The sequence below is a fragment of the Prosopis cineraria genome, unplaced genomic scaffold, assembly GCF_029017545.1.
Source record: "Prosopis cineraria cultivar Desert tree isolate PC_DT_omini unplaced genomic scaffold, ASM2901754v1 PC5, whole genome shotgun sequence".
Lineage (NCBI taxonomy): Eukaryota > Viridiplantae > Streptophyta > Magnoliopsida > Fabales > Fabaceae > Prosopis > Prosopis cineraria.
Window position 1 is genome coordinate 36,438,165 of NW_026555336.1, and position 22,511 is coordinate 36,460,675.

The following is a 22,511-nucleotide window of genomic DNA, read 5'->3' on the forward strand; positions in this document are numbered from 1 at the left end:
TTTCGTTGTTCCTTTTTCATCCTTTGAAATTCATTATCCCGGGGTCGTGTTTTACGTGAAGGTTGATTCCGAAGTTCATTGACAGATGCTGATAAAATTGAAATTGTAGTGAAGTGCTTCTCATTTTTTTGGGTTCAATTACGTTGATATTGCTATTATTTTGGTAGATTGAATTTTGAAGTTTGTAACTCGACTAGTGAAAGGAGCTGAAGAAGGTTTGAATAACTTTCAAAATTCATTTCCATGTGAAATGACTTCTCAATTCTGTGATTGTTGAAAATGCAGTGCAGATTTTAATGGTCCTTTTGGCTTTGTTGCCAACGACGCTGGTTTTTCAATTCCTCAACGGGAGGAGCTTCAACGGTAGTACTTTCGTTTGGACGACTAATGTGTTATTATTAATTCATTCCAGTACGTATAAATAAGTTTAATTGGCAACTATGTAACATTTCTGATCCTTTCATGCAGTTTCTAACTCTCTTCATTAAGCTACCATAGGGTCTTCTAGGTCCTGCCAAACGTATGGATTTGTCTACCCTTAGTTGTCAGTATCCCAAAAAAAGAACAAAGAAGGAAAGAAACCCCCAGTGCTGGAGCGTGCATATGCCGAACATGCAACTTGTTTTGTCGACGTTGTATTGCTGCTCTCTACTAAAGGTAAGGAGGGAGAACTGACACATGAAAGAAAATAGGAAGCAAGGAAGTTTTATCTAATATATTTGTCAAGCTGCTTTTTTAGTTCTGCAATTCCCTTACAGAAGGGAGAACATGGTGTCTGATGCTCCAATAATTTGTGACATTTTCAATTCCGTTGCTATTCCTTTTACCAGATTGAGGTGAATTATCGTCCTATCCTTTGGGATCTCTTTTCTCCCTCCCATTGAGTGGGTGCATGCCAAAAGATTTTGATCATCTACAGAGAGAATTGCAATTTGTGATGGATCTAGTGCATGTTATATTTTTCTTCAAGTTTAGTGTTCTTTGATACGAGACCATAGTAATGGCTTTTTAACAAATTTCATAATAAAATACGCGGTTATATCTGGTAGTAGCAGGGAACAGTGATATGCAAGGCATAAACGAGCCTGGAACAGGTGCAACTGTGACCCCGGAATGATTTTTTTGGATTAATTGCTGTAGTTTGCTGCCAGGATAATGGGCGGAGCCATAAAAGATCTCCATGTTTGTGATTGCTAAGAAACCTATTCAGGTGTTGTCCTATGGGATTTTGGACTATTATTTCTAGAGAACTAGGAGTTTGTTGTTATCTAAAAGTCTCAGGATAATAATAACAATTTTATATTTTATTTAAATTAATTTATTTTAAATAAATTGCTTTATGAGATTGGGTCTCTTTGTATATCCATCAAGGAGGGACTTCTACACAATCCAACATCTCCCACTTCCACTTGCAACGTCACCATATATCTGTTCTTATCCTGAATTTTACAGTGACGAAAGTACTCACTCCAGGAAATTGTCTCATGGTTCGTAATTATTGCGGCTAGCATGCCAGCAAGTTATGCCTCAGCAAGTATCCTTAATCTGTATTCCCTTTTAAGCGAAATGCCAAATTATATTTATGTACCCCTCCAGTGGATTTGCAATTAAGCATAATCTTGAATCCACAATTTCGGTATTCTAAGTAGAATCGGTACTCACCAATTATAATATAAGTTTTAGTTCAAATTCACCTGGTATCAATCTGATTGTTGTTGTCCTGGATACGTGAAAAAAAAAATGTTACTGTTTGTTGTTCATTGCCATATTTGTGGGGTATACATTTTGGGGGGGGGGGGTAGGCAAATGTTAGATCAGCTGGCACCTTATTATAAATGCTTGGTCTGGTATCATGAATATTCTTAGAAGATTTCTGTCAGGGATGAGTTTATCCTATCCAGTATGTATGCAACATGTGAACAAGAACCAACAGTTTGCTGCCTTTTGAATAATTTCATGGTACTGGATGAAGTGTTGCAAGTATTTTTGAGAATAATGGGTTTAAATTTTTTATATGAGATGGTTACTGGATAACTTAGTTGGCAGACCAGCTTGGATCTCACGTGAAATGAGCAGAAACATTTCATTCTATCCCATACATGCTTCACTTTATGTTTGTCTATGGTATTGCCAAATGACATGCCCTGTTGTGATTTATGCATTTGCAAGGCGATGCTTTTGACGATGGTATTGCCAATATTTTAGTATTTTCCCCGGTTAACTGAGAGGTGAAATACCTTTTGGATTCTTCCGTTAGTATGGTTTGCTTTAATATGGTGAAATTAGCTTTTGGAGCAGGTAATTAGGAAATCAAATCAAATACTGAGAAGGGTATGAACAACTTCCATGGTATTTTATTAGAGGTGAATGGACTTTTTAATTTAGATTTAACTCCAATATCCAACAAAAAATAAATAAATAAAGAAACTCCAGGATCATTGGATCAAGATTATTTTCTATTTTTTCCCCAATTCTTTTACTTTTATTACACTTCTTTCATTTTCATTAATTTTAGAACATGACCTTTTTTTTTTTTGGCCTGAACATGATAATTTGATTACATTTCTTTCATTCTCAGGATGGTTTGAGGGTGAGGTAAGAGTTTTTGAAAGATTAGTGGTAGGGCTAATAATTTAGTTGGGCTTTTTTACAGGAAAAATGATAATAAAATTTTACCAAAATATATAAATAACAATCAGGTTTTTTAAAATACAATGATTCTTATGAAATCTTTGGAATTTCAAGTTAAATGATTAAATTATCCCTTATTTAAAATAAAAATAACATGTTTGGTTTTATTTTCTTAATTATAATTTTTGTTTAAATAATCATAATTTTTGTTTTATGAATTGCGAAAATTAAATAAGAAAATATAACTTCTAACATGAAATTTATTTTATGATTAATAAATTAGTTTTGAAAATGACTAATTTCAATCACAATTTTTATTTAAATAATTATAATTTTAATTTTTATAATTATAAAAATTTTCATGTGAAATTTTTTTATCATTAAAATTCAAGTTTTAAAAATAATTAATCACAATTTTTATTTCAACAATCACAATTTCTATTTTATAAATTATAAAAATTGAATAATAAATTATAATTTATCACATGAATTTTTTTCAATAAATTTCAAGTTCTGAAAATAATCATTTACAATTTTTATTTAAAAAATTAAAATTTTTATTTTGTGAATCACAAAAATTAAATAAAAATTATAATTTTCACTTGAATTGGCCATTTTTATTTTAAAAAAATAATTTAATTATTTAATATAAAATTGTTAATGTCAACAAAGTATTTGAGGATTTCAGAGAAATTATAAGTGAAATTTTAGTATCCTTTTTCATATTTTATACTAAAACTCATCAATTAGATTGTCGGGACGGAGAGGTAGGCAAAATGACGACGATTTGTCAATATTCATTGAAGAGTGATGATGCCTCTCTTAGTGCGTGTCATTACTTTTTATCATTATATTTTATACGATTCGTAAAATTCGCTTCAAACTGGATGGAGAAGCAATGATCACCCATGAAGACTTTTTCAAAAAAAAAAAAAAACGACGATGAAGACGTTTATGTTAAATTGCCACTCTCTATAAACCAAAAAGATAACACCACTATCATGTGTTTGTTAGGGGAAAAAAAAGTTTTATTTTTCTTTTTTTCTTTTGCTAAAGAAAATGTTTTATTTTTCTAAAACATGTATAAAGAGGGAGTAGTAGTATAAATAAAAAACAAAAGCCGAAAAGTCGACAACCGACAATTTTTAATTGGTTAGTTGCATGATGGAGTCATGAACATCAACAATTACTCCATTTAGGTTTGCTGGTTGAAGCAAATAGCGATGCTTATTTTATCGGTTAAAAAAATTACTACAATATTGTAACGAGAGTTTATAAGAGTGTGTTTGCATTTTTATATTTTTTAAGTTAATATGTGTGTATGTAGATGCTGATGAAAAGGAAATAAAAAAACTAGACTTTGTTTATATTTTTGTTCTTCTAAGCAATTTAGATTTTTAATTCATTGCAGTTTATGTCTTATAATCATCATAAGATCAATGCGGTGGCAATCACCCTTCAAATGGTATCAGCGTTGTTTAGATATCATTTAGAAGAATTTTTTTTTAAAAAATCTTTTCCTCGTTTTGAAGATTAGTACGTCATGCTTATTCTTGAAATGGGGTTTAAAAAATCATCTGAGTTTGACTCGGACAATTTTACATTTAATTTTTTCACTTCAAATACCATTTTACAAAAAAAAAAATTGTTATACAAGATTTTCTTTTTTTATTTTTTTATTTGAAAACAAAACCATCAAATTTCAACTTCTCTGAAAAGATTATGTCCGACAATTTATATTTCAATGATATTGTGATGCTCTCGTGTTTGAGATGGACATCTATTAGAGCATGATTTAAAAAAAATTGAAAAAGCACAGTAATAATGATAGAATATGGATGAGATTTAATTAGTTTTATTTTAAATATTTAGAGTTATTTTATTTGGATTATTTAAATAAAAATATTGAATATTTATTAAATTATTTAGGGTTTAATTAGATTTTTTTATCAATATCTTTCTCTTGATCATTTTAGATTTTCTTTATTTTCAATAAATAGGATATCTATACATATAAATTTAGATTAAATTTCATTTATTATTACTTTTAATATTTATAGGACTCTATAAATAGTCCTAAAATTTCTTAATTATATTTAAATTAATTTTAAATAAATTGAGTTAAATATTGAATCATCTTCTTTCTTTAAATTTCTCTTAGGTAATATTTAATTGGAGGAGATACCTCTCCTCCACCTTACCAAATAAGGGAACCCCTTGTTCCATCCAAACAAAGGGAGGGACTTCCCTCCCCTTGTTTGGTAAGGTGGTGGGAAGGAATTTTTTTTAAAAAAATTTTTCTCTCCTCCAAAAACTTTTCTTTTAATTTGGGGGATGCCTTTCTCCCTCCGCTTTTCTTGAATTAAATAGGATATTAATTTTTTTTTTTACTAATTTTCTGTTCCTTTTTTCTTCTTTTTTCTTTTTCCCTTTTTGTTTTACGTTAATTTAACATTAGAATCAATGTTTGAGATTTATTGAAATTTCAAAACCAAACAAGGGATAAAGAAACTCCACCCTCCAACATCATTGTTATAATCTGTTTACAACCCTTTGCCATAATCTGTTCTAGATGCTGGTCGTTGCACCACCACCTTCATCACAATTCCTTTCAACTCCTTGAATTTGCCTAAACCACAAAGTTATCATTGTTTACTGCCTTCACATGCCACCATCTCCACGCACAATACAAAAGCTGCACATGAAATTCTCATTCGTGTGTGAGCTCCATGCACTACAAGCTCTGCATGTGCCAAAAGCTCTAAGTTAATATATCATTTATATTGAAATTTCATGCTATACCCCAAATTTATTTCTCTAGTTTAACTCTCTAGATGAGAATTCTTCAAACAAGGGAGAAATGATGGAATATATTATGAGATTCAATTAGTTTTATTCTGGATATTTAGGATAATTTTATCAGGATTATTTGAATAAGAATACTGAATATTTATTAGATTATTTATGATTTAATTAGATTTTTTTATAAATATATTTTTATGATCATTTTATATTTTCTTTATTTTTAATAAATAGGATATTTAGATATAAATATAGATTATCCTTGTTATCTTGTAGGATTAGGTTAAGATTTGATTTATTACTGTTTTTAATATTTATAGGATTCTATAAACAGTCTTAAGGTTTTTTAGTTTTATTCAAATTAGTTTCGAATAAAATGAGAGACTCATATAAAGGAGAAAATTTAATATTCAACTCAATTTATTTAAAATTAAATTGAATAAAAGTAAAAATGATAATAAAATTCTTTTAAAATATGTAAATGATAATTTGACCTCTCGAAATATCATAATTTTTCTAAGGTCCTTATGAACTTTTCTGTCATTAATAAATTTATATAAATTATCAAATTGCCTTCGTTGAAAATTAATGATTCACAGTTTTTCTTCTTATATTCATAATAATACAACAATAAATAATAAATTTAACATGCGAAGTTATAATTTACTGTTGTATTGTTGTAAATTTAAAAATAAAAATTGTGAATATAAGAAAGAAAGTTATGAATTATTTATTTTTAACAAGAGCAATTTGACAATTTATATAAATTTATTAATGATAGAAAAGTCCCTAAAAATTTCAAAAAAATTATAGCATTTCAAGATACCAAATTGTCATTTATATATTCCAAAGAGATTTTATTATCATTTTCCCTAAATAAAATGCTTAGACTATTTATATAGTCATAAAAACATTAAAAATAATCATAAATCAAATCTTAACATAATCCTAAAAGATAATAAGGATAATCTAAATTTACATATCTAGGTATCCTATTTTTTGAAAAAAAAAGAAAATTCAAAATAATCATGAGAAAGTTACTGATGATAAAATCTAATTAAACCCTAAATAATGTAATGGAGATTCAATATTCTTATTCAAACAAGACTAATAAAATAATCTTAAATATTTAAAATAAAACTAATTGAATTTTATCCATATTCCATCACGTAAATGCTGAAACTTTTTCTGATTGATAAATTAAAGGCAACCATGGTAAAAAGTTATTAAAAATGCTATAGATGATGCCATGTTGGCGCATACAGTGGTTACAACATACACGTTTTTTTTTTTTTTTTCTATACTCCTCCAATCTCATTTATAAATCATATCTTAAAAAATTTATATGATCTCATTTATAAATCATGATAGGCAATATTTAAAAGATATTTTTAAAATTACTCTTTATAAAAAAGAAAAAGTAATATGATATTACTTTTTGAATTTGTTAAATGAGGACATATTTAAAATTTTACATACTTTTATTCTTTATATTTTTTTTTGCATTAGTATTGATAAAGTTAGTAAAAATAATTTATAAAAAAAATCAGAGGAGTACATTGGTTACAAGTTTAATTTAATCAATAGATCAGTAATGCATTACTATGATAGAGAGAGAGAGAGAGAGAGAGAGAGGAGGGGGGTGACATGAAGGAGAGAAAAGCACAATCGTTTTTTAATCAGTTGTGAAGGAAATTTGCTCATTAAAATTAATATATATCAATTCCATCATTTTTTTGGGGCGTTTGCCAGGTTTTGGCACTAAATCACGACGGGGAAAAATGTTTTCATTGCCAATACCACTTTACACTCCACATATTCATGCAATCCGCTAATCAGGTCATAGTCTTCAAATATATAAACACACGCACACATGTGAGAAAAAAATATTTAGGGTGTATTTGGATTTTGATTGATAAAATTTATTATAAAAAAATTGATTGACAGATGAGACGATGTTTGAATGATATTTTAAAAATTAATTTTAATAAAATAAAAAATGTTTAAATGATATTTTTAGAATTGATTTTGAATATGAAAATTATGATAAATGACATTCATTTTTATTATGTAATATTGATAAAATCATTTTATGTAAAAAAATAAATCAAAGTATTTTTTATATAAAAATCAATGTATATAATTTGGGATAAATTTTGGATTGGGTCATTATTTGTTCATCTAAACTGGCCTTAGCTTTATATACTTGAGTTAATTATTTTCAATTAAATCAAGACAAGTAAACATATTATGGATTATTTATTCTATAACAAACACTTATTATTAATATTAATATTATTAAAAAATCAAATCAAATCAACTTATCTTAATTTAATTGATAAGAATATGTTAAGTATATAAGATGCAGTATCTAACTCTTCTCTTGTGTGTGTGCATTCATTCTTTCTCTTCCTAATCTTTCTTGTCACTTTTCTATATTCTGTGAATTAAACAAGCTTTGAAAATTTGGGCAAAAGATTAATAATATAATGAATCACTTGTCTGGTCACGGAGAGTGAGAAGATGCCCGACACGTAAAATTATTGTAAAGGATCAATTGAACAATTACTTCCTAGCACGAATGGTTAATATGGAAAAAAATAGCATGATACAATAAATAATAAGTTGGTTGAATTAAATTTCCCTCCTGTTGGTTGATGCTTGAAATTGTGCAAGTAAAAATGAATAAATAAATAAATACATGCTTGGAAGAAAATGATGGCTTTTCTGATGGAAGATCACTTTACAGAGAACAATCTTATCTTAAACGCCGGGTCTACAGAATAATCATTCTTATCTAACTAACAAGAATGCCTTATTATTATTATAAGTATACCCATAAACACACTTTAAACCTAAACTTAAAAGCATATCCTGATTTTGTGAGTTCTATAACTCAACTCACTCAAAGTTTTATTGTGAACCAAAAAACAGATGCCTTATCATATACTTCATCTATTTAAAAATATAATGTATTTTTAACTGAATCTTAACCTCAATAAAGTTTTTACCTACTTTCAAACTAATCTTATTTTTTTTATAATTATCTCTATTAACTGTCTTATAATAAATATAAAGTTACCATCAATAGAAATACTTTAAAAAAAAATAATGATTACACTTCTAAAAACTAAAAATGTCTCACATTTTTAAACATCAAACTCTTTAAAAAATGTTTTATATTTTTGAACATAGAGAATATGAGAAAGAAGCATCTAAAAAGCAAGAGCATATATGGAATAGTTTTCTTAAATTTTTTTTTAAAACTTTTTAGCATATTCGGTGGAGTTATTTATATTAAACATAGAACATTTAAATATTTTTATGTTTAATATAAAATTTATAACAAATCATATCATACTATTCTATTATCACTAGTGTGATTATTTTTTAGTGGTCAGTCAAAAATAGAAAAGACTCCATGTAGTGTATGGATCAGTCATTAATCCAATAAATATTTTCACCGAGTCCAATATTTTTCCCACACAGCAACTATAGTTTTCTTAAGATTTTATTAATGTAGTTTTCAGAAATGGCCTCCCTGGCACGCTTTTTTGTCCAAAAAGGAGGAGAAAAAGGAAATAAATACACACTCACTCTCTCTCTCTCCCCCACTCTCTATAAATACAATATTAAGACTTTAAGAGGAGAATTACCGTTCAAACGCGCCTTCGAAATTTAATAATTATTTTTTCTAAAATTAACATAAATTCGAAGGATCTGAATTCTGAATTTTTTTTGTTAGAGGTTCCTGCATTATAAATGTTTTATGAAATTAAAAAAAAGCCGAAATAGCCCGCAATGTATGTCAAATTCTTCGTCATCAAAGCATCTCCATAATTTCACTGCAACTCCCAGCTCGGGTCATTTTGAAATCTTCTTCGTGGAAAAGATGAAACTTGATAGTGAAGAAAAGAGAAGCAAAGTGGTGGTTTCCCACTATAAAGCAATGGAAAAGAAAAACGAGACAAATCAAATCCAATAAGTCGAAAATGAGTTGCTTGATTCCTAAAAAAATGACAATACTGAACTGAAACAGGGATTGGCACAGCCTCACCAACGGCCGAGAGGGATGTTACGGTAATTTTGCAGTCACCTCTTGAAAGCTCCAGTTGATAGCAACTCGCGAGTGGAAGTGAAACTTCCGTGCCACTCTTCCTCCTTACGCTCACTGTTAATCAATGCTCGAAACCTTTTATTCAATTTCCTGTCCTCGCATTATTTGCCACTTCAGCGTAGCTTAGCTCAGCTTCTTCTCTCTTGTTCTGCACTTACTGTAATGTGAATCCTCTGGCTCCCTACTTTTTGTACGATTTCATCTTTCTTCTTTCCACTGTATTGTAAGGAATGGAAACTGGATCGAGCTCAGAGTTTGACGAGCGCGTGACTCTAAGGAATGGCAAGGGACATAACCCTGTTCCTGCGAGAGTGGAGCCCTTTGTGCCAAAAAAAGACCACAATCCGAAAGAGCTGCGTTCTTGGGCGAAGAGGACCGGATTTGTCTCCGATTACTCGGGGGAAGCAGGTACTAGTGTCAGTGAAAAGTTCGGTGGTGTTGGGTTGAATTTGGGGAGGAATCATGAGCAGAAAAACGGAGGGTCTTCTCCGAAGATAGAGATAGATCCAATTCTGGGAAGGACGAGGCGAGATCGTGGGAATGAGATCCAACCAGAAAATGGGTCTACGCGTGAAGCGACAACAAGAAAGGATAATGAGAGAGCTCTCAATTTGGGAATTGAAAACCAGAAGAAATATGCTTTTAGAGGGAATGGTAATGCGAATGGACCTATGGATGGAGAGAGCAATGGTCATGGAACGTCTACTGTTGCTCCAGTACCGGAGGTGAAGAAGGAGGAGGAAGATATGGCTGAAGGAGATGTTAAAGTCAACATGTATCCGGAGGGGGAGGGACCTGGTGAAGGAGGAGGCCGGCAGCGACCAGCGGGCTTGAAATGCGGGCTAAGAGAAAATCCGGGCTTTGGTTTGTTAAAAACTCATCCGTTATTATCCATTTCGAATATTGAATGCCGTCTCACTTCACTTGGTTCTTATCCGTTATTACCAATTAAGTTGAATGTTAATTTTGGATTAGTTCTATCCGAAGTTGATTAAAGTTGAATGGATATGTAGAAGTTAATGTCTTATGTATGGTCTAGTATGTAGGTTCTATGTAAGATCTTGTTATCTTATCATTTTTCTTTCAATTTTTATTGTAATTTTTAACTGCATGAGTCTACATCTTCAGCAACCTGCTCGATCTTTGTACACTTGGATAGCTGTTTCCCCTTTGTTGGGATGTTGAAATGCATATCCTGTCTGTTCATTTATATGCTAAAGTTTGATCCTTATATTTGTGTCTATGCTTATATGACTAGAATAATGAGCCATTATATCTCTGTTAATCATGTTTCACTTATATGATAATGAATTGTGATTGAATGATGTATAGCATCTACTTTAAGAGTGCACATGGATGACATCGTGAATGCCACCAAATGAATCAAGCCCTAGATAGTAACTCAACTTTTCCGCTTAGCTCCTTTAAATGTTACCGAAGAGAAAGTCTTAACAGTATAAAGCAAACTGTTTACCCTTAACAAAAGACTTAAGAAAGTGTCTGCCCTTTTCAGCATGATCCTTTTTGTGAAATAGACTTTTTAATTCCATTCGTAACAAGATGAACTCCTTTGGACCGTTTTGAATTCAAGATGTACCAAAATTAATTGGAGGAATACAGAGAAATGTCTGCACTTTAGAATTTTTTTCCTTTTAAAAGCTAAATTTCATGCGTTCTCATTACACTATATCCCATTCAAGTAGTGTCAAATGACAACTGTTCAGAATCCTTCAGCTTGGCTAAAAAAAATTCAGGGTGAAAGAAAAAAAAAGGCAAAAAGAAAGAAAACACATATCTGGTCATTCATATTGTTTAAAGACGGGCCTTGTGAAGGCAACCTTTTTTGAACAAATATTTGTTTATTTTAATTATTGTCTCACAGTTATCAAAACTAATCAGCTGAGTCCTGCTGTTTTCACTTGCTAAAATATAGTCCCTCTTGTTCACTAACATTTTGCATCTTTGTTTGTAGTTCTCCTTATCTATTACGGCTTGCAGCACTATTTGTCATTGGCAGGGTCACTTATATTTCTCCCACTAATCATGGTGCCAGCTATGGGGGGAACAGATGTAAGCATTCAGTGTTATAAAATGTTTGATGTTTAGTGTTCTCTAAGGAACTTGATGGTTCTCTGTGTTCTTATGCATTCTCTTTTAACTCAATGGTGACAGAAGGATACTGCTACTGTAATTTCTACCATGTTGTTTCTTTCTGGCATCACAACAATACTGCATTCCTACTTTGGTACTCGACTGCCTTTAGTGCAAGGGAGTTCATTTGTATATCTGGCACCAGCATTAGTGATCATAAATGCTCAAGAATATCGAAATCTCACTGAACATGTAAGTTCTGTGGCTGCAAAATGCTAATTCTTACTTCAGAGGCAATTGTTAGAACTCAAAGATTTCCTTTGTATATACTTGATGCCCAAACTTAGATATCTTAGTACAAAAACAACCAACTTTATCCCACTAGGTGGGGTCAATACTCAAACTTATATATCTTCGGAGCAACCAAATAAATTGCCCTTCTTTATTCTATCTGTATCTATGCATCTTTTGTGGATTCTTTGCAATAGAGTTCTGCTTTGTTGGTTTTTTGATAACAGAATACAAGAAATTGTCTTCGAATCTCATTTAACCCTTGCTTTTTCGCCCCTTCTGGTTTTGAGTTATTCACTCTTTCCATTTTAATGAATGCTTGATCTAACAACAGAAATTTAGGCATATAATGAGGGAACTCCAAGGAGCTATAATTGTTGGTTCAATATTCCAATGCATCCTGGGATTTAGTGGTTTAATGTCTCTTTTGCTCAGGTAAGGATGCTTTGCAAATTTTAAGTGATATTTTTGCTGTGTTCATTAGAGCTCAATAAATCTCTCGTGGGAAAGAAGTATATGTCGGCTTCCATGTTTAAGTCACTAAGCTTCTCTAGTTTGGTATCTTCGTTTCTTTTTTCCTTCAAATTTACCAGGGCGTAGTGAACTGAAATTCAGATAATAGAAGTTGCATGTGCTTTGGCTTTACCAAATTTACACTGCATCAATTTTGTTAAATCATGTAAATATTTATCACTTTTTCTATGTCCAATCTTTGCGTCAAATCATTCACAAATAAAAATGAGCAACAACAGAAGAGCATACCGAAATATATGTTGTCCAGTAGATTTACTGCGTCCAGGATGAGAAAAGGCACTAAAATAACATAATGCAAGGCAGTGCTGAAGCTGCTTTTTAAGTTTGAAATAAGCTACCTAGTCATACAATTTACCCTTCCTGTGTTCGTTGTCTCTTACATGACTCTGAAAGTCAAGAAACATGGTTTGCACATCCAAAAGAAAAATTGAATAAATTAGGAAAAGAAAATGGGCAAAGCTCATATTCCATGAGGAACACATTTTGATGAAGTCCATAATATATATATCGAACTTTTATTCCTTTGTTGAAATAAATTTCCAAGTGGCTCAAGAAATCTAATGTGCTAATTTCTTGAAATTTCACAACAATTTTTTGTAGGATAATCAACCCCATTGTTGTTGCCCCAACTGTTGCTGCTGTAGGTTTAGCATTCTTCAGCTACGGCTTTCCTCAAGCTGGTACTTGCATGGAAATCAGCATTCCGCTGATAGCATTGGTTCTAATCTTCACTCTGGTGAGTCCTTCCCAAGCATTTTAGGCAGACCCATCAGTAAGGGTGATCGTTCAACTTGGTGGAACAGTGTTGGTCAGACAGGCCAGGTTGGACTGGGCCAAGAAAAGAGGCATGCTCAGCCAGCTGGTCATGTTGTCCAATTTGACACAATTCAATCCATTGCTGTTATTTTTCTAAATTATTTTTATAAAGATTATATGAAGATTTTTTTTCCAGGGCAGATTGTAATTCTTACGAGACACGAAAACTTTGGAAGTCATTTTATAATTTTAATCAAAATTTTTTTAAAAAGATGGCCCAGCCAACCTGACCTGGTATTAGACTATAATTGAGCTGAACAGAACCTGTCTCGGCCCATGGATCACCACTAGTTAGAGATTGTCTTTTGTAAACTGGCCGTTTTTAATTTATTATGAATTTGCTTCAGTAGTATTCAGAAACTCTTATTATTTTGTGTGTGTGTGTGTGTGTGTGTTTTTTTTTTTTTTTTTTACTTTGTAGTATCTTCGAGGAATATCTATCTTCGGTCGTCACCTATTTCGAATTTATGCTGTAAGTATCCTAAATTACAATATATTTTTGAAAATTATTTAGTTGACCTGCAGGGTTATGTTTACATGCGTTGAATATTTGCAGGTTCCTCTTAGTGTTGCAATAATTTGGATATATGCATCATTTTTAACAGCTGGGGGCGCATATAATTACAAAGGATGTAGTCCTAATATACCAAGTTCTAACATTCTGAGTGATGCATGTAGAAGGCATGCTTATACAATGAAGTACTGCAGGACTGATGTTTCCAATGCCTTGTCAACTGCCGCATGGGTCAGATTCCCTTACCCTTTACAGTGGGGTATCCCTATTTTCCATTTTAGGACTTCCATAATCATGATCATAGTGTCACTGGTTGCCTCTGTGGATTCAGTAAGTATTTTAATTAAATCATTCCTTCCAAGTGCAACTTATAATCTGCTTTGGAATTAAAAAAAAAAAATCATTATGAGGTAGCTACACCTTTATAAATGTTCAACTTGTTTTCTTCTTTATCTCTAGAGAGAACTTTCTCATTTATATGATGGGATTGAGCAAATTCAATCACCCTCTTAATATAACAGACTTTCTCGAAATGCGTGTAAGGGCATATTGTAAGAAGTTATCATAATCAAGGCTACAAAAACCCTTTCTTTTTTAAAATTTGAATAATATGTCTACATGAAGAAACGAGGACAAAATGTGAACTGGAAATGAATTGGTGAGTTCATATTCCAGGTTGGAACCTATCATACTGCATCTTTGAGAGTTAATTCCAGGGCTCCAACTCCAGGAGTTGTGAGCCGAGGAATTGCAGTGGAGGGTTTCTGCAGCATATTGGCTGGCATTTGGGGTTCAGGTACAGGGTCAACAACTTTGACAGAAAACATGCACACAATTGATATAACAAAGGTGGCAAATCGGAAGGTTCTGGAGCTTGGAGCAGCTTTATTGATCCTATTCTCATTTTTAGGTAAGGCCTCAAAGTTTGGTGACTGACCTAAATTGATATTGAAATTCTTAATCAACTCTATATTAATAGGTTTCATTACTCTTCCGTGCTGCATACTGATTAAGATGGATCTCTGGGAACTTTCATGAATTTAAACTGGATTTTTAGTCTATAACTTCAAAAGACCATTTTAACCTTAAATATTGATTGTAAGCTCTTGAATTATCTTTAACTTGCCTCTTCACACAAAACATGGCCCCTTCATTATCAAAATAAATGAAGGGGAAGGGGGATCAGCAAGGTTCAAATTGATAAAATTCCAGACCCCTTGATCATGCGCACTGATACCTTATAGTTGACTATTTCATCTCTAAAATTCTAAGTTGTGAAGGCTCAATGATTGTTATATTATGATCTCAATCAGTAACTGATCTTCTAATGTTGTTCAAGATTGTTTCGAGCATTACAATAGCTAACTTCACCTGACGCCTTGTTTGAAGTGTAGATATTTTTCATATACAGTTGAAGTTTTCCGATTTGTAAATATGAAGTGTTATATGTTCCTTTCATGTACTTTGTAGGAAAAGTGGGTGCTCTTCTTGCTTCCATTCCACTGGCCTTGGCTGCCTCTGTACTGTGCTTCATGTGGGCCCTTACTGCAGCATTGGGCCTCTCCACTTTACAGTATGGTCAATCAAGTAGCTTCAGGAACATAACAATAGTTGGGGTTTCATTGTTCCTTGGCCTATCTGTTCCTGCTTACTTTCAACAATACCAGCCTGCTAACGCTCTAATACTGCCAAGTTATCTGATTCCTTACTCTGCAGCATCAAGTGGTCCATTCAACACTGACCTTAAACAGGCAAGTCACCTTTTTGTTCAGAGAGATTCTTAGTTAGGTAGACTTGATCGAAAGAAAGTTTGTAAGCCTATTTGATAATGACTAGAACATGTGAACATGTCGGATTCAAATCATGCTTCAAATATTGGTGGAAATATCTCTGGTATCTGTGCTGGTGTCCTCCTGATTAAAGCCAATATCAAATATCTATGGCCCCCAAAACTGATGTACAAATTCCCTAAATTTTCTTGCACATAAAACTATGGCCTGTTTTTTTCTTGTGATAAAGATGAGCTTGACATATGTCTGGGGTCCAAAATGTCTCAGGTGGATTTTGCAGTCAATGCTCTCTTGTCTATGAACATGGTGGTTACTCTCTTGGTGGCATTCATACTGGACAACACTGTCCCCGGAAGTCGACAAGAACGAGGTGTCTATGTATGGTCCCGAGCTGAAGACTTATCTGCCGATCCATCCTCTCCATCTGAATATTCGCTTCCAAGAAAAGTTGGCTGGTGCTGTTGCCGCGCAAAATGTTTGGGAGTTTGAATCCTTGGTTCTCTCTGCATTGTTTTTCTTTGATAACATTCCTTCGGAAAATATCCCTTGGATCTGTCTATTAAATTTTCTTCTCTTTGATCGACCACGTTGTTCCTGTTTGGAAGGAGAGCATGTAGAAGAAGCCAGAGATAGGAGCTTTAGAAGATATGGCACCTGATGAAGAAAGGGAAGATGATTCATAGGTACTGAGTACACCTGCATTAATTAGTAATATAGCCTGTAAAATTACAAAAGCTGCTTTCGCATAACTCAACTTGTCATTTCAAAAGGAAATTATTTATAAAACCATTGTTCTTGTACATTTTTAATCCATAACAATTAGTACATCGTTGCAGTTATCGATTCTCAACCATTCAATAACTCGCGGACATGACGTTAAACATGTCGTATCCCGTTAGATGGAAAGACTTGCACAAATATCTGATAAGTAAGCTTGTATTATAACGTGATAAACTATAAGCTATTTAAATATTTTTTTTTCATTTACACATGATATTTTAGTGCATGGTCAGATTATGTACGATGCGGGATGAAAGCCTGCTGATTAAAGTTCACCGAAATTAAGAAATTGCGATGCTCTGTGGTAAGTTGGGCTCACTCTTTAAAGGACATTCGACTCATTCCCAATCCTGCAAGCTCCTTTGCTATCCAGGTTCCAATCCCCATTTCACATTCTAATGGGCTGGGTTTAGGCTTAGCTCCATGAACAAACGCAGGCCCAAAAAAAAAAATTTGTAGAGATGTTTTTAAATTTGGTAGAGATGGCATGCTAATTTCACTTACACATGCCCGGGCTTGGGCTTCAGAAGAAACCCAGGCAAGAGCACACATTCTCACCAAGAATTCTTTTTTATTTTTTTTTAAGGGGATATGATATTCAATTGAGAATTTGTGGGCACCAAACAGGAATTTTCAATTGACTAGGTATAATTTCTTCACGGAAGCGACGCTAATGACGGTGGTAATAATTTAATCAACTTTCAACTATGGGATACCTAACCCACCAGACCTTTTTCACTCGCGGCGGTAAAAAAGCATTGGATTCACATTATAGTTTCCGAATGTCACGTGCTGAGTGGGGACCCTTCACACGTACTTATAACATAACTCGTTCATTTTCCACTTAATTAACCATTATTTCATTCAATGTGCTCAATTTCATTTTTTTTTCCTTTTGTCGTGTTCTGAATATTATTAAATATCATAAAATGCTTTTATATTACAGGTTATAGGATTAAACTAGAAGCATAGGATTTTTTATATTGCATATAGGCTAAATTGCAAAGTGCAAGCAAGTCCCCTAGAACTTAAGTCAGAATATTTGGGGAAAAATAACAATAATTTTTCCTAAATTTTTTAATTAATATCAGTAATATCAACTAACCATCAGTTAGCCTGCTATTTTTATTGACAAAATATTATGTGAAAATATTTAGAAATTCCATTAAAATTAATTTTTAAGAAAATAATTCCTCAGAAAAAGAAAAAATTTTAAATTATAAAAAATAATTACATAATTTAACCCTAAGGATTTACTGAGGAGAGTAAAAAAAAATAGGGAGCAGAAGATATAGGAATTAATATAAAATAATAATAATGGGGAAGAGAACACAGAAGGGATCATTATGCTAGAACATGTCGGGGGGAGGGAGCGCACGTGCGTCGCCGAAATCATCGTCGCTGCAACTTGAAAGAAAAGAGGATGCGTTGCACGTGCCTCCTGGTCAATGGTCAAAAGCATCACTAACCGAGTCACTCATTCATTGGCATAGCCCTTTGCTAGCTTTCCACACAAGCCCCGGTACTCATGATTTCCTGCCTTTCGTCCCATCCCACGAATCTCACTCCCTCCATCATCACCGTCCAACAATTTCAATCACCTCCCCATCACCATCCCTACAATAATTCTGCCACGCGTAATAGAAGTCCGTAACCTTTATTATTTAACTAGTCGCTTCCCGACGTGCGTGTGCCCGCGTGTATGTGATCAAATCGTGGAGAAGAGGGAAAATTGAGATACTTTACTAGATTTGGTTGAGATTATGTGCCAGCAAGATGGGCGACGTGGAGTGTAGATATTTATGGCAAGGATTTGAAATGAAAGCATTATTTTTTTTTTTCTTAAAAGGGGTCGGGGGTGGGGAGGTGGGTTTTAAAATAATGCGAGGAGGAGCATAGAATAATAGAATAAATTAGTTAGGAGCAGTTTGCACATTCTTTTTGTCTGGGAAGAGCACGTGTGATGTCACATGGGGGGCTTTTTTGGGGGGCGATAAATTAACTACTACAAGCAAAGTTATTTGTCTCATCATTTCCATTTCCACCTTGCAGCTTGCTATGTCCAGAGAATCACCGAAGCATTTTGTGAGAAACTTGTGTGTTTTACCCAATTTGCATTCACTTGTGAGGTTTGAGTGCATCATTAGGGAATTATATATATATATATATATATATGCACAGTGTGTGTTTGTATGTATATGACTGAACCCGAACATATACCGCAGTTTTGTTTGTCAAATAAATAAGTCTCGTATCATTCAAATGAGAGCAGCACCTAATATATAAATATTAGGGTGTGAAATTGAATTAGTAAATCAACCTAATAAGAAGTGAGAGGTTTTGGGTGAACAACAACTAACCAATATGGCAGACCAATTTATTTAACAAAGCACTGCATGTAGAGGGACCAGAACGCACCATATATATCTCAAAACAATGGATATATGGATTGTTCCATTTAATGCACTTTTCTATTTTTAGCAATATTAATTTAAACAAACTCATACATGACTTCCCCAACACAATTTTTATATTAAACACTGATTTAAGGATTGATAATTAGAATTGTACTAGAATTATGATCAAATTAAATCATTTAATTAAATGAATCAATACGCTTGTTTAATAATTTATTGATTCAATTGGTTGACGGAATGACCTGGATTTGATGATGTTATATAAAAGACAATGAAAAAAAAAAAAGGGAATGCAATTAGAGGAGAAAAGCATTGAAATGGAAGGAAGTGATGAGAGCATGGAATTGAAAGGGAAAGGCATTGACGTATGTAGAGGTGTGAATGCGGTAACAGGATGCAGTTAGGATGGCAAAGGCAAAGACAAGCCACGTCTCATGCAGAATCATCTGGGACCCATCCAAGGATACACGATTCCCTGCAAAGCTATCACAGTAATTATGAACTGCTATTATATATATAAGTCGACAATATATAATGATTTATACTAATATCTTTTTTTCTGGAGAAAAAGGGGACCCAGTTTGATTGCGTAAGGCCAAGAATTGCAATCGCGCCGAAGGGCTATCAAATGACGTAGCTCTACGTGTCTATGCATGTCGCGACCTCTCGCCTGCGTAAGTCCATAAATTGCTTTCCTCTGATCTGAACGTCAATAAGACAAATCCCTCACTCATAAGAGGTCGTGGATTTTATACTTTCAAAAAATATCGATAATGGACAAGTTTTATGGAGTATGAAGAAATAAGCTGCCATTATATATATTGTAGATATTTCTTAAATACTCCTCCTGTTTATGGTGAATGTTACGTTTCATTCCATACAGATTGGCTTTATCGTCTTTAACCCGTGTGTTGAAATTAATTTGAAGTGGTAAATTTTACCGGAGCTTGATTTCCTGGAAGTTTCAGGTTCTCGCAACTTGTTTTTTTGGATTTGGACTTGGTGTGTCATTTCGTACGCACTTGCCAAAAGATTGATAGATGTTTGTACTCCTTCCGTTGCGTTTTATATATATATTTTTTTCTTTTTCTTTTTTGGTTGTAGTAAGTCACAAAAACAATTTTCAAACAGAAAAAAAAAATCATCAAATAATCTAAATTATTATTATAAAATCAATATAACAATACTTTGTTAAATTGCCGATGCTGTTTTAGTAAATAAAATACTACTAGTTGATCATCACTAGCTAATGGGTGCATTAATAAATGGTAGTAAAACATAAAATAATGTATTTACTATTAAATACCCTTTTGAAATTTGAAAATGACAGCTTTTATGAAGCATTTGAAAAAAAATTGTGACGTTTGTTACGAAACGGTCAGAATATTGGGCCATTTGCTTCAGATTAAAAAATAACTACTTTTTAAATGGTTTAAAGATTTTATAAAAAGAGACTTATTTTATTGAGATTTTACAAAAAGCATGTATTATTTTATGTTTAATTACAATGATAAAAACTAATTATTAATTAGTTGTTCTTAAATTTTATGATGTCTTCTTTGATTTTTGTTTTACAAAAATAATTTATTATTTAATTATTTTAAAATTTTATTATATTTTTGTCTATCCTCATTTTTAAAACATTCATTCTTATCTAGCATATCAGATTATTTTTAGAAACCAGAAGCTATCCAAAATAATTTATTAAAATAGTCAATAATTTGATTTTTTTAACTGTAATTATTTTCAAAAATTAAACAAACATAATTAAAGCTTACCCAAAAAAATTTTGAAAAACAAGCATTTTTATATGGATATCCTTTATATAATATATATACTCCCTCCGTTCAATAATATAAGGTATTTTTAATTAAATTTTACCTTCAATAAAGCACTTGCCTACTTTCAAACTTACCTTAACTTTTTATATTTATTCATATTAAATACTCTACGATTAATATAAAGTCATTATTAATAGGAACACTTTTAAAAATAAAGGCAATGATTATATCTCAAAAGATTAAAAATATCTTTTATTTTTTAACATCCAACTTCTCAAAAAATGTCTTACATTTTTAAATAGAAGGAGTATCAAATTAAAGTATGAAAAATGGGTTCGCTTGCTTATGCAGAAGAAAGGAATCTAGAATTGCGTATAACTTACTGGAATATCGTCAACTATGTGCGTGTTTTATATGTAGGCCAAACTTCAACTCTAGTATATATATTAATCTATCTGTTCATACACCTTTAAAGATCCGTTAATCTGCTCACACATTTGTATTTTGTTCCGTATTAAACAAAGTAGTGTGGGGAATGAATCACAATAATCATAATAATTTACAAACAATTCAATGTACTGTGACTTTTTCACTTAGCTTGCATACGTCAATGTAATTTTTTAAAAATAATAAATAGAAATAAATCATGTTTTTTATTGCTGGCAAAACACTAATGTGTTTTTATTTATGTCACTATTTAAGATATATCGTAATTTGTTACAGAAAATCACAGCTCTCTCTACGTTTTAATGTTTACGTCCTAATTTATGTTTCCTCCTATTGTGCGAGCCCAAATATATTTTCTGTTTTAAAATCTGAAAAAGAATTTTTAAGTTCAAAAACAAACAATAGTTTAATTTGAATTTTAGAGTTCCTAAAATAATTTCATTTTTTGTATACATTCTCATCTGATCTAGTGCCAAGTGTTCAACTAATATAACGTGATAGATCAAGAAAAAATGGATCGTTAAATATAATACAATGTATTTATTCTTTGAATCAGAAAAGTGCATCAATCTTTTTTTATAAAATTATTTGAAAAATACATGCCAGCAGGGGGTTCCTGATTCATGAAAATATAAACAGTGAAGGTAATAAGACACTAATCGAGTACTGAGCACTGACACCAGAAATGATCAATTGAGATTCTTTTTATTTCTGAAAAGGTAACCGACTGGGCAATTAATTAAATAAGCCGGGCAAGATTTTTTTAAATTACACATAAATCTGATAAAACAGTTTTGTTGATAAATAAATCTTATAAAATTTTAAAACTACAACTAAATTTTATAAAATTTAAACATAATTTAAAATAAAAAAATAATACTCTTATTAAATATATATACATTACATCAATTATATAATTTATGATTATTTTATTAATAATTTATAACTATAATTTTAATTTTTTTTATAATTATAACTTCATATAAAATTGAAAAACTTAACATTATTATTGTAAAATATTGATAAAATAATCATGAATTAATTATTTAATTAATATAATATATGTTTAATAAGGATATTATTATATTCATAGCTTAATTTTAAATTATACTTAAATTTTAAAATATTTAATTATATTTTTAAATTTTATAAAACTGATTTATAAGTAAGTTTATTTACGAGACCTGTTACCTATACCTATACATACTTTTTTCTTTTTCTTTTTTTTTTATCTTCCAAAAATCAGAGGTTCCAGTTAACTCCGCGTAGATGCATTTGGGGAGGAAAGTGGTGGGAACCCATTCGGTCCTTACAGGCTACAGCGCTCGTGTTCCTAAGGGGGTAATTAATCCGAGCCTTTCATTTTGATTCAAAATATACCAGCCGTTCATTTTAAATTAATTTTTACGTACTTTTAATATTATATTTTCCTAAATAAAAAAATTATAAAAATTTAAATGTTAAACAGAGAGTGTCAAAAGTAAATTTGAATAGTCCATT

At 31.6% G+C, this 22,511-nt stretch overlaps 1 protein-coding gene across 2 annotated transcripts; it reads left to right on the forward strand.

The window, feature by feature from the left end:
• Positions 1-9,407: 9,407 nt before the first annotated feature.
• LOC129311546 (nucleobase-ascorbate transporter 11) lies at positions 9,408-16,388 on the forward strand. 2 transcript variants are annotated; one of them, XM_054953885.1, is made up of 10 exons: positions 9,408-10,414; positions 11,523-11,620; positions 11,723-11,893; positions 12,267-12,367; positions 13,067-13,202; positions 13,704-13,754; positions 13,839-14,027; positions 14,472-14,706; positions 15,267-15,547; positions 15,854-16,388. In XM_054953885.1, the coding sequence occupies exons 1-10, from the start codon at positions 9,781-9,783 to the stop codon at positions 16,073-16,075; spliced, it is 2,118 nt and encodes a 705-aa protein (XP_054809860.1). In that variant the 5' UTR covers positions 9,408-9,780; the 3' UTR covers positions 16,076-16,388. The 2 variants fall into 2 exon arrangements, with proteins under 2 accessions (XP_054809860.1, XP_054809859.1); XM_054953884.1 differs by having other exon boundaries at positions 9,410-10,414; positions 13,839-14,126.
• Positions 16,389-22,511: the final 6,123 nt, after the last annotated feature.